We start from the raw sequence: 13,387 nt of genomic DNA on the forward strand, positions 1-13,387 counted from the left end.
TCTCGAACATCATACCCCTCACTCGGGTGACCCAGCCGGGGTGATCAAGTCCAGACTTACGTCCCAGTAGCTACCCTCGATCAGACCCACTAGGGAAAGACAGGGCCACACAATCCGTTGGAACCACTCCGGAACTACTGTGCCGGGACTGAGAGGTACAATTCTGGTATGTGGAGGGACTAGGCTCTGTGGGTTGACTCCTGTCCGGGCCCCTCCTACGTCTCACCAGGTCCACTCCTGCTCTCACCAGGAGTACCACCAGGACCTGTGCGTTGCACCAGACTCCCAGCACCAGACACTAAATGTCAGGCGGTTTTAGTCGACTGAAATGTATTTTGGTGGGCCTTCATGCCGTCGTAATGACTGATTTTACACTTGCTTGTTTTTATTAAGTTTCCATGTCGTGGAACATTTTTCGTCTTAGTTTTAGTTGACAAAATCATCGCATCATCTAGGCGGCACCTGGGTAATGTGTGCACTGTTCCATGGAACAAAACAAATTAAAAAAAATCTTCACTTTCCTTTATGTGGCATTACTAAACGACTGGTCAGGGTCAGGGACCACATGCAATTCCCTCACGCACGGACCACCAGTAGACTTATGACGTGCCCAATAATAATATAGGGACACCATGGTTGGAAAGTGGTTAAACTGGCCATGGATCATTTGCAAATGGCTTTCAATTTACTGTTTATGGGCCCAGTACTGGTCCATAAACAAATGTTACGGTTGGTTTAGTTCCCTTCTGTAATTACCTATGCCTTCACTTCACTCCCATGTGTCCTTTCATGTCTCTCTCTCTGTCTCTCTGTCTGTCTGTCTGTCTGTCTGTCTGTCTGTCTGTCTGTCTGTCTGTCTGTCTGTCTGTCTGTCTGTCTGTCTGTCTGTCTGTCTGTCTGTCTGTCTGTCTGTCTGTCTGTCTGTCTGTCTGTCTGTCTCTCTCTCTCTCCTTCCACAATGTCGAGGCAAATGGCATGCCATGCACCTCCTTCTCTGGTAGAAAATCACATTAGTCCTTTGAAGGAAATGGAATAGCGCCATTGTTTGGGATTCCCTCGGAATCTTCCCCGGCGTCTAGTAATTCATGATTCCACCAGGCACTTGCTTATACATTTCCAAGGCTGCCACCTGCTGTACAAGAACACAGTGCTTATTGACTTAGTGTCTTAATTGATATGCACGCGGTGACACTCATTTGTTGGTGGCAAACGGCAGCCAAACAAAGAGATTTCACATCACATCTAGACTAGAGAATGATCTGTAGACTACCTGATGCATCTTGGGTTCTCTCTCCCTCTTTCTCTCTCTCGCTTACACACAAGCACACACACGCACGCACGCACACACACAACACTCCACACACACTCATGCACAGGGGCCGGCTGCTGTGGTTGTCATGGCTGAGGAGATTAGGGCCTGAAATGGGGACAGCTGGCCTCTTCCCCTCCCCTCATCCTCTCGGTTGATGTGACAGACACAGAGGAAGGCAGAGCACTTTAATTGTGTTGGGCGAGAACAGGATTAGTGACGCCTGCGTGTGAGCGAACTTGGCACTTATGGCTGAACATGGCTGCATGCTAACACACACAGTCACACACACAGTCACAGTCACACTCAGTCACACACACACGCACGCACGCACTCACACACACACACACACACTCGGATACACACAGCTATCATGGATGTTATACATATATATTTATATAATAATATAAACAATATGACAGTCCATGCAACTATTTTCCAAACTGAGTTTTATTATATTTCCTTACCCTTCCATGGTAACATCTTGGAATACTGAAAGTACACTGTACAACAAACAGACACAGACGTCTTGGGGTGGGAGTATGGTGAGGGGTGGGGGGTTGTATAAAGATACAACATAAAAACATTTAGTGAGCCACGGTGTGTTACAGACATCATCACTTTTGGACTAAACAACAATTACATTATTCACAAAGTAGAAGGGCAAGTCACACGTACACTAGTCCCTTCCGTGGGAACATGGATACCGCCTCTGTGCTTTTCTCTTGGCTGGAAGATATGATTGAAAAAGTAAACCACAATAACGTGAGATGGTAGTTTATCCTAACGACACGATGGCCAAACATACTGTATTCTCCACAGAAACACCAGGGGTTGGTCTGTGTGAGTCTGTCTGTCCTCAGATTCAGTGCCAATTCTTGTGCAAACTCCGTATATTTCACCTATCATTGCTGTCGGGCGGAAACCTGGGCTTGTTATATGTCCAAAACCCGTTGCTTTTTTATTATCTTTTTAAAAACATTTTTGAACAGTGAAAATGGCCGATCTACAAGATCACAACAAACAGCATAGATGTGCTGTTTTCACTACTTCTGTGCGACACTCTTTAATGAAGAAGTAGGGCATTAATTTATGAAGAAATACAAAAAGCTGAAATGTTGGACATACTAGGTTTCTCTAGTATGGTTTCTGGTTTATATATTTTTGAAATATTTAACTTTAATTTAAGTCAATCGGACCCTGATGCTGAAACCTTGCCCAATTCGGAGTCGTATGCCACAGATGCAATAGAATCTATTGCATCTATTGCAGTCATCTATTGAATAGACCGGCTGACCCCTTAAGTCCCAGATCAACACCTTGACCTCCAGACAATTGTACAGTATTTGTATTTCTCTTAATAGTTTGCTTTGGTCAACCTATATGCGTTATATAGGTAGGGTATTAAGACAATATGAATTCCAGAAAGATTTAATAATCACAGCCAAGTATTCTAAAAAATAAAATTAAAATCCTATTAGTATACTTTTCTGTAACAGGCCAGTTAAATGACATCTGAACTCCATCTGGCACTCCAAATAAGTTAAAAACATCACTAAGAATTATCTGACCCACATCTGGTATGAAACACTGATACAATAGAGTTACACTCTCAAACATTGACTTTGTTAAAAATGTAAACCTACCCAGTAAAATCCCCTCGTGTTAATTTAACATGTTATGCTCTCAGAATTAAATGAACAGTGAGGATTTTACTGAGTATAAACAACTTCAGCCAGAGAAAGTTAGTCTTCCTTTTCTTGGGATCCAGCATGAAGTGGCTTTACTTGATTACGGTACTTGGTTATTCTCAGGTTGTTCATACTTTGTCTCTTTCCAGTTCTTAAAAGATAGTTGGTCGGCTCACAACTTTCACAAACTAAACAATTTACTCAGACTACCAAAGTGACAGACTAGTAAAAATGTAATTAGGAAGCAATACAATGCAAAAGCCCAACAGTTTTTTTTCCTTCTTCACCTAAATGGTAAACATCAATTCAAAGCACCAGAACGCTGCCCAGCCAATCACATAGACTCTAGATTGGGACCGTCTTCTTCTTCTTCTTCTTCAGACTCCTCCCTGGTTTCTTCCAGAACTCTACCGGTGCCGGGCAGGTCCATCTGTGGTCTGATAGGTGATTCGGCCAACTGGGGCATTTCCACATTCTCCCCCTGGATGCCAGTCGTCGTGGGGTCATCGGTCGGTTCAGAGCTGGTGTTGAGGAAGGCTTGGTACTGGTTCCAGAAGCCCGCGGAGCTCCTGGTGGCGGGGATGTTAGGTGACGTGGTGGTGGCCGTGGAAGCAGGAGCGGACCGCTCAGAAGTGGACCGGCTGCTCCGGGCTGGCGGGCGGGCCGTTGGCTTCGTACTGACCACACCGTGGTGCTTCATGTGACCCTGCGGACGATGAAGGTTAAAATGGGGAGACCTTAATTAAGCTTTCATGCTACATTCATGATTCATATAAAACAGGGGAAAACTAAATAAAGTCTTCCAATCATAGAATTGTATTGAATGTTGTTAATCTCGTCATTTCATGAGGCATTGGATTTTTATTTTTAATCATTTTTAAACCCATTTTTTCACCCAGTGTCAATTATCTAATGTAATCCTGGGCGCTACACTTCCTCTGCCAACCTGCGGGGGGGTGGGGGGGGCAGCGGACTGACCTCATGCTTCCTTCTATGCATGAGTAGTCCAAGCTGCTTCTTTTCACCTGACAGGGGGGAGTTTCCCCGGCCGGACGTAGCAAGTAGAAGGTACTGAACAACACGCTATTCCGACCAGTTCCTTTCCCCTCCATCAGGCGCCCTGGCTGGCCAGGAGGAGGTAGTTTAGAGACCAGGATTACTGCATGTTTTTTGTGAGGGTACCTACCCTAAGGGACACGGGGAGAACATGCCTGAGGCATTGGATTGCATGCATATACAAGCATCAGCAAGTGGAAAAGGGTAATTTTCCACAAAAACATTGTTCTTGTAATTCAGGGGTTGGCAACCTTTTTGACATGAAGTCAGGGGCGGTCCGTCGGAGCTGTCAGATTATCACGATCACATGTGACGTCACAGACCTTTACTTTTACACTTTTCTTTACTTTTACCTTTACACACTCTGCCTCTTGGCACGAGCAGCAGGCAGCATTATCTCAGGATGCTACAAATGTCTATCTACGTACGTCCTGTAAGAAGACTTAGAAATAAAACTAGTGTCAATCATTTCAAGCGGCTCTTATTTTGAAAAGGAAGAGAGGAAGTACGTTTTGGTTGTAGCCAAGCTGCCATGACAATTCATGATGCCGGCAAGTCTGACCAAGTAGTAAACAAGAACCCACATGGATTAAACACAAGCTTTTAGCCAATCTTCATATATTTACGATATGAAAACCGTACATCCGTGACTTGAACAATGTACACACTTTGGAAGTACGTTAAACATGTAACCTCTGCAGCATTAGGTGAGTAGTTCATTGTATAAGTCGAATGTTGGCTCACGCTGGTGAAATCATCGCTTCTGAACGTATCGCATGTTGAAACTTTTTTAGTCAGTGTGCCATATCAACATTAAATTTAATATTTCCAATGTGATATGTGATATGTCCATATAAATAACAACAACACCCTATATTTTCTTTAGAAATATTTTCTTCCTTCAGGATGTACACACGCGCACACACTCACTCACTCACTCACTCACACACACACTCACACTCACACTCACACTCACACTCACACACACACACACACACACACACACACACCAGTGGTCAGTCACCCTCCCCTGTGCCAATGTTTGACACCCGTGCCTAAGGTTGCCTACCCCTGTTGAAACTCATTTTCACACTCCATGTTGTTTAGAATTTGCCAGTGTTCATACATGTAAAGTGTTAAAGGACCACTTCACCACTTTTCAACCTATCTTCATATAATAGGTCCTCACTAATAATCATGATAAAATGGCACGATTTCTTTCTACTCAGTCTGTGTCTCATAGGAGGGCTGTGGGCAGTTTAGAAACCGTCTTCCAGTGACATCATCATTAGGCAGATTTTTTTTTAAACAAGATTTTTTTACAAAAATGTTTAAATTGTCATTATCGTGAGAACGATGGCTTCCATTTTCGCATTACAACTTTTCAGGACTAGAAAGCCTGCAGTTTTTATTAGCTTGTATTCCCCATCGATGATGTCACTGGAAGACGGTTTCTGAACTGCCCACAGCCCTCCTATGAGACACAGACCGAGTAGAAAAAGATTGCGCCATTTTTTCATGATTATTAGTGAGGACCTATTGTATGAATATAGGTTGGAAAGTGGTGAAGTGGTCCTTTAACGATAATATGTATACCAGAACTGTAGATTTAAAAAATCACACCCGTGTGAACTGAGTGGTGCAACTCCCCTCTCCCCCTGCCCCCCCCCCCCCCCCTCTCTCTCTCTCATTAGCAGGCAGCACTGCAGCACTATCTCTCTCTCTGTTTCTGGCACAACAGCGCCCTACTGGTACTCTAAACATAGTAACAGTAACATAGTCACATAGTTAGTCACATAGTCACATAGGTTAGGACGGACATTGCTGTTCCTTGGAGTGGTTGCACCACTCAATAACTAGAGTTATCTACCGGTAAATCAACTTCTCTTAATGATGATGTTTGTACCACATATCACTTAGAATCACCCCCCTCACTAGCTCTGGTCCATAGCCCTAATGCCCTTTAGCTCTGGTCCATAGCCCTAATGCCCTTTGCTGCCATTGCATTAAGGCTCTGCCACTATCTGCTTCCTACCCTTGCATGAAATGCAGACTAGCCTCTCCTCTGTAGCGGAAATATAAAAAACGTTTTACCCACTCACCAATACAAAGGCGGATTGTGTAATTAGAAAGCCTTTCTTTAGTGGACACACTCTGAGCCCCCCACCACACATATAAAATGCACTTTTTGGCCGGAAAGGGATTGTTTTTCCACTGAAAAGAAAAATACTTTTAGTTACTGTCCACTGCTCCCTCTACCGATATCATTACGTGTGGTGGAGGGCTCAGAGTGCGTCCACTAAGGAAAGTAGGCTTTCTAATTACACAAGCCGCATTTGTATTGGTGAGTATATATATATATATATATAAAACGTTTTTTATATTTCCACTACAGAGGAGAGGCTAGTCCACAAGGACTTTTTTAATGTTATCCTTTTAGACCAAGTGTCAGGACTCAGGACTGTACTCATGCTGTTCATTTTCCTCACCTTTAATCCACTACGACTGGCATACTCTTTCCCACACTCTGCACAGCAGTAGGTCTTTTTCTCGGGGCGAGACAGGGGAGGGGGGAGTGTCGGTGCGAGGCTTATGGGGACCGAGCTGTCGAGGCGTTCACTCACAGATGATCTGCTAGCCTTAATGCTCTCCATCCTCTCGTCTCTCCCATACGAGGAGCCAAAGTGGTGGCTCTGACGGGTCTCCCTTACAAACGTGGCCGCTCTCTGTGACGTGAGCCTCACCTCAGCACCACCGCCGACATCTGCGACCTCTGGAGACGTCGCATTGGGGTCCTCGTCGAGCACAGTCTGGGCCGGGTCTTGCTTTGGTGTCGCTGGTGGAGGTGACTGAGCGTCGTCTTCTCCCATGGGCTCCGGTGTTTGGGGCCGTGGCGATTGCTCAGACCGAAAGTCGGGTCCTGCGTTTGTTTCGGGTGGTTTTTCGCTCAGGACGGGGGTAGAGGAGGTGGGACAAGAGTGCACAGGGGTTGCACTATGGGTCGGAGTACTCAGTAGGTCCTCCAGGTTCGATCTTGAGCCAGAGAGGAAGACATCAAAGGAAGAGGAACCTTCGTCTTCTGGACTGTCCTCTATCTTAACGCTATGAGCCACTGACGTTTTGATGACAGCAGAGGGAGTAGATGACCTATTGATGGAGAGATGAATATCCGGTCCAGGTTGGTTGTCTTCATTACCTGGAGAGTCTGTACTTTCCAGTCGGGCATCTGGTGAGGGAGCACTGACGAAAAGGACAGGCGGGTCCACGCTACCTGGACGTGGGGTTTGACTAATAGGGTTCAGGGAGGGGCCTGGGCTGAGGTCAGAGGGTGGGATCCGTTCTGGACTGGATGAGCCTGACTTGATGGGGTCATCGGTGCACTCCGTTGATGTCATATAAGCCGAGATAGTGGTAGTTCCTTCCATTGGTGTTTGACATTCAGTGTTTGGGGCTGGGCTTTGGGATTGGCTGGCTGCAACTGGAGGAGGGCTTTGAGGTGGGACAGTGGGGTGGGACAGTGGGTCTGCGGCCTGGCATTCGAGCTGTGACAGGTGTACATCATCAGACTCTGCGTTCATATCGGGTAAAGACTCCTCTGCACCGTCGGGGGGTAGCTGCCCACCCAGGTGCATGCGGATATGATGCTGGAGAACCAGGGCATTGGTGAACTTGCGCTGGCACAGAGGGCAAGAGTTCTGGACACGTGCATTGGGAGGCCGGGCACGATGGGTGGCCAGATGTGCCCGCAGGCTACCTTTGGTAGAGAAGGAACGTCCACATAGCTTACAGGGGAAAGGACGTTCTCCAAGGTGGGTAGCTTGGTGCAGACGCAGGGCCCTGGGGCAGCTCAGTACACGCAGACACACGCCACACTGGTTGGGGGCCAGATTACCGCCTGCACCCATGATGCCAAGAGATGGTAGCATGGAGCCTACCAAGGCACTAGCTCCATTAGCACTCATGCCCAGGGCAGCGACCATCTCACGGGTGAAGTTTGAGGCAGAGGTGGACGATTGTGGGGAGGCCATTACATAAGTGCTAGAAGTGTTGGTGTTTGAGAGGCTACTGGCGATGAAGCCTGCTGAAGAGGAAGCCACACAGCTAGCTAGCACCTCTCCCATGGACATGGAGGAGGAGGAGGAGGCCCAGGGAGAGGAGGAGGATGTGGGAGGCTCTCTTTCCAGCTTTTCCACCAGTCTCTGCAGCTTGGATGTGTCTGACGTTGGGGTGGAGGAGGAGAGGGAGGACGGAAGAGAGGAGGTGGATGCACCCGAGACTTTAGGAAATGGGGAGAAGGGGAAGGACATCTGAGAGTGGGTGGTGGAAGTGAGGTGATGGGACCCTGGCGCGGAGGGAGGTGGGTGGCGTAGCAGGCCAAGGGCTGAATGGTGGGGAGATGCATGGGAAGCAGAGGAAGATGAGGAGGAGGCCGATGGAAAGAGGAGCTTAGGCAGGTGGGCTAGCTGGGAGTACGCTGAGGGAGGTAGCATGGGCGCATGAGGGGGAGTGTTCTCATCAAAGCGCTGTTGCTTGGCTCCCTTGAACAACCCTGCGATGGTGTTAGCAGGGTTGGAGAGGAGGGAGGAGGCCAGAGAGGAGGAAGAGGATGGTGCTGAGGACGAGGAGGAAGTGTGGGATGATGCAGAGGCTATAGAGGCTGCAGCGGCCACCGCCGCGGCCCTGTTGAGCTGCAGGATAGAGTGGGAGATCAAAGCCAGATCAACACTGGGGGGCAGGGGTAGAGTGGAGGGGGCAGCACCTCCTCCACCCCCCAGAGAAAAGCCTCCGCTGGCGCCACCACCAGCCTCCAGAGCATCTCCAAACAGGTCATCCTCGGGCCTACGTTTACGCCTCTTCTGAAGTAAATTTAAATTACTACCGCCACCGCTGCTGTTGCTGCTCATCGCCTGCTCCAGGTCTGATCCCCCGGTCACCCCGAACCCCGCACCAAACAAAGATGGCGGCAGGAGGGAAAGGGAGAGTTCTGGGTTTTGCTCGCGGTGGCGCAGGAAGTGCACCTTGAGGTTGCCTCTGGTGGTGAAGCGGCTGAGGCACACGGGACACTGGTAGGGCCGTTCGCCCGTGTGCGAGCGGAGGTGGATCTGCAGCCCCGAGTCACTGCTGAACATCTTCCCGCAGAAACGGCAGGGATGCTGCAGGCGAGCGGATGTGAGCGAGGGGGCGGAGCCCAGTGAAGCTCCTCCCCCGGACACAGACGGCAGACCGTGTTGGGAGGACGGAGCTATAGACACTGAGGTCGGGACGGGCGGTGTGAGGAAGGCCAGGTGCCCGCCACTCGTGGTGGTATTTGGAGATTTCTCGTGGAGATAACGAGTGGGCAGGGCGAGTGACAGCGCTAGAGGGTAATTAGAAGAGGCCATGCTGGAGATGGCGGAGGACGATGACGATGACGAGGCCGAGGAGTGACCGCTCACCCTCGGGTAGCTGGAGAATCCCGTAGCCCCTCCGGCGCCCTCCATTTGGGGCTTATTTGGTCGCAGGATTTGGGACAAGGGGTGGATTGGTTTAGAGGGCTTTGGGGCCGACTGCTGCGGGGGGAGCAGAGAGGAGAAGCACGCCAGCAGCGGGGCGACAGAGGTCTGCGGCTGAGGGGGTGTCAGCTGTGGCGTTGGGCTAGTGGTGGCGCCCCGCTCGGCGCCCTCCAGGCAGAGCTGGGGCAACGGAGGAAGGAGCAGCTGGGAGGGCGTGTCTATGGAATAGGAGGCTCCGCCCAGCCGGAGCACCTGTCTACAGATCTCCTCCGTCATCTGCATCTGGTGGATCTGCCGCTGCTGCAGCACGCGCAGCTCCTCCAGGATGAGCGCGATGCTCAGCTGGGCCCTGGAGGGGGCGGCAGAGGTCATCCCCGGGCTCGGGCTCGGGGTGACCGGGCTGGGCGGGCCCTCGGGCACGGGGCTGGGGCTTCCGGGGTGGGGCGGGGGACACAGGGAGGCGGAGGAAGAGGAGGAGGAGGAAGACGTGGTGGTGGTGGCCGACACGCCCAACTTGGGAGAGGCCATGTGGGCACCGCGGGAGATGTGGGCGAGACCACTCGCGAAAAATGTGGGAGCACTATCGGACAGGTCCGGGGCGGGCAGAGGGTAGGCTCGGGAGGAGAACGAGGTGTGAGGGAAGTCCGGGGAATGGGGGGACGGGTGGTCTTTGAAGCTACGTGGGGGGCAGGGGGAGGGCTGGCTGGGAGAGTAGGAGAGGGGCAGACCTTCGGTGGGTAACGAAGGGGTGTGGTCCCGCCTGTGAGAGGGACAGGGAGCCAGCGGTGGCTGGAAGGATGGAGAGGACAACGAAGATTCCGTGGTCACTGGAGAACAGACTGACTTCAATGCCAGATGATCATCTAGGGGGGGGAAAAAGAAGAAAATTCAATCAATTCTATCTGACAAAAAGATATAAACTTCCATTCAACCCTTGGGTTATATAACATAGATACATACTGTGTGTGCGTGTGTGCGTGCGTGCGCGTGTGTGTGCATGTGACAGGTGGACCACATTTTAGAACACATTAAAGCGACACAGGTGGTCTAGAAACAGGTAGTGCCTTGAACACTGACACTTGAACACTGACACTTGAACACTGAGGGTGCCGGAAAATAAACTTTTTTTTAAAACTCTGCCACCCTGAACGACTCCTGCTGCTACTTTATAGTCCAGAACTCCTTTCTGTCTCTTTTGTCCTGTCTGTTCACTGTTGCTTCCCCACTACCACACTCACTCACTCTCTCACACACACACACACACACACACACACATGCAAGCCTGCACGTGCGCAAACACACACACGCACGCATGCACATTTATGGACAGCGACATACCCACACACACACAGTCAAAAACAGAGAATACAACTATAGTCTGCAAGACAACACCATTGGGAGAGTAGCCTATCTTGTTTCCTGGGCAACCGGACAATGGACTTTACCTCAGAACCCCCCCCCCCCCACACACACACACAAAAAAAAAAAAAAAAAGCCACACACTTGGACACACACCTTCACCCCTCTTTCCCTGCATTCACTCATGTCTTTCATCCCCTGTGGGAGCCCTTCCCCCCACCCAGTAACCCAGTGGGGGTGCTACTGGGGGTCAGGTCCTGGTTGGGTACTGGACACTGTATTGGGGCCTCTGATTGGCTGGCACACTCAACCTTTAAGCACATGGAGGTCACATTCCTGGCACATTTAGGAGCAGGCAGAGGAAGAGAGGGGTGTGCTGCAAAGACAACAAACAGCCTTCCCAGACACACCATGACTCACAGAAGACGTGATCATCATTTACAAAGAGCAGCACATGTATACAAAAGCTAGCAAGTTGTATTCTCTGTTGTATTCTCAACATATACACACGTATGGTTTTTTTATGTGTGATTCTTTTTTTTTAAGAGCAAAAATAGACGATCTATATACAATCTCAGGAGCCAAGTGGCACGATGCCACATGAGTCGTCGTCAGATTGTATACAGATCGGTTATTTGTCGCAAAGACAAACTATACTTAACGACTTATATAAGTGGTTTACCCTACAAATGTATTATCGAATGTGCACATTGCAGAAGCAGACTCACGTGCACAATACCACTTAACACATGCAAACAGACGTAAAACACATACACACTGAAGACGTGTAAATGCACATGATATGGGACTAGATAATAGGCCTGTACACCCATAGGCTACACATAACTCACTTTTAGCTCGAAAGCAACATTTTAGCCTATGCCTGCTGTCTAATAAGTCTACTCTTGTAACTGGAGTACATAGGCAGATGGACACACACATAGAGTATGTAGTTCGCGCACATGCACTCGCGCAAATACGCGCTCACACACACACACGCACGCGTGCACACACACACACACACGCACGCACACAGCTTCTTGAGTATGTTTGTGCTTCAGTGCCCAGCAACAAAGCCTCAAAGAGTGCATCGGAGTCTGTATTGAAGTTACAACAGATACAGAACCTTCCCATGCGATGCTCATCTCTGACCTTCTCTAGATGAACTTTTAACAACTTTCTTTTTGTGTTGGGCTATACGTCCATTAATTAACCCCTCCCACACACACAGTAGTAGGTAGTATAAAATGAGCTGAGTTGAGTTGAGCTGAGTAGCCAACAGAAGAGGTGGCTCAAATGGCCCTGCCAATTCAGTCAATTTAAAATGAAGACTGAAGATCTTTGCTGCTGTGTATACCCCCCCCCCCCCCATTCTGGGTGGTCTGTGTCTTTGAACCAACCTGGTGGGGGTGGGGGGGGGGGGGGGTGAGGAGGACACTGTAGGGTTTTCTACATCCTGTAGAAAGCAGCTAATGACATGAATCAGAGAGGGAACAAATGAAAGAGCTGTATGGGCCTCCATTAATTCTGTTGGCCCGGGCTGCAGTGAAAATGCGCCATGCACATAAATGCACCTCTCCTGCTCCAAATGGAAATGAAGAAGATAAGAAAATATTTCTTCTTTTACCCCCCTGCACCCACTTCACTTTATAAACAATAATTATAGCCTATAATCTAAAACTAAACACAAACAAATCGAATGTCTTGATTGATGAAAGAAGAAGTACAGGCCTATAGTATGTCCAGTTGTTTAACTCATCCCCATAATGTAGTGAATAAGCAGAATTTTTTTGTTTTGTTCTGTTTTTTATTTTTGAGTAATGGTCAATTTCTCACCATGCTCAAGTATCCGAGAGACACCGAGGGTCGCGTTCATAAGCTGCTGCGGCCGTTTCTGTTTCCGACGAGACATGTTGCAGCAGGACCGGACTGATGCAGCTGCGCTGCGATGGCCAACACACAACTCTGACTCTGTGTCCCTTCACACTGGAAAAAGTAGGTAGGTATAATGAACTAAAATTAATCAAGTGTTACTTTTCGTTCACGAAGGTGTGATGTTAGTTGTGCTGCTGCCGCTGCTGCTGCTGCTGCGGTTAATCTTTCCGCCATAGAATAATAAGTCCATTAGTGCCATCGTGGTGGAGAGAGAGAGAGAGAGAGGGAGAGAGAGAGAGAGAGAGAACTTGTGAAGAGCAGCCAAGGAGGGGAGGCATGTGTGTGTGTGACAGTTTCTCTCAACAAGTCTCTCTTTGCTCAAACTCACCGTTCGCCCCCCTCCTGCACACACACACACACACACACACACACATTCTCTCACTCACTCACACAACACACACTCTCTCTCTCACACACACACACACACACGCGCGCGCACACACACATGTCACTTGTTCTCTTCATACCTTAGCCATTCAAATGCGCGAATGAACACCATCCTTTTGAGCCAAGAGTCCACTCCTCTCCGTTGTCTCCTTATTAGC

General features: G+C 49.0%; 1 protein-coding gene across 2 annotated transcripts; it reads right to left on the reverse strand.

Moving 5' to 3' along the window:
* Positions 1-1,859: 1,859 nt before the first annotated feature.
* Positions 1,860-10,283, reverse strand: sall2 (spalt-like transcription factor 2). 2 transcript variants are annotated; one of them, XM_083782873.1, is made up of 2 exons: positions 6,546-10,283; positions 1,860-3,706 (listed from the first exon to the last, which is right to left on the reverse strand). In XM_083782873.1, the coding sequence occupies exons 1-2, from the start codon at positions 10,074-10,076 to the stop codon at positions 3,335-3,337; spliced, it is 3,903 nt and encodes a 1,300-aa protein (XP_083638999.1). In that variant the 5' UTR covers positions 10,077-10,283; the 3' UTR covers positions 1,860-3,334. The 2 variants fall into 2 exon arrangements, with proteins under 2 accessions (XP_083638999.1, XP_083638998.1); XM_083782872.1 differs by having other exon boundaries at positions 6,801-10,154.
* Between the last annotated feature and the right edge of the window lie 3,104 nt (positions 10,284-13,387).

Source organism: Protomyctophum parallelum, assembly GCF_964188405.1.
Source record: "Protomyctophum parallelum genome assembly, chromosome: 14".
Lineage (NCBI taxonomy): Eukaryota > Metazoa > Chordata > Actinopteri > Myctophiformes > Myctophidae > Protomyctophum > Protomyctophum parallelum.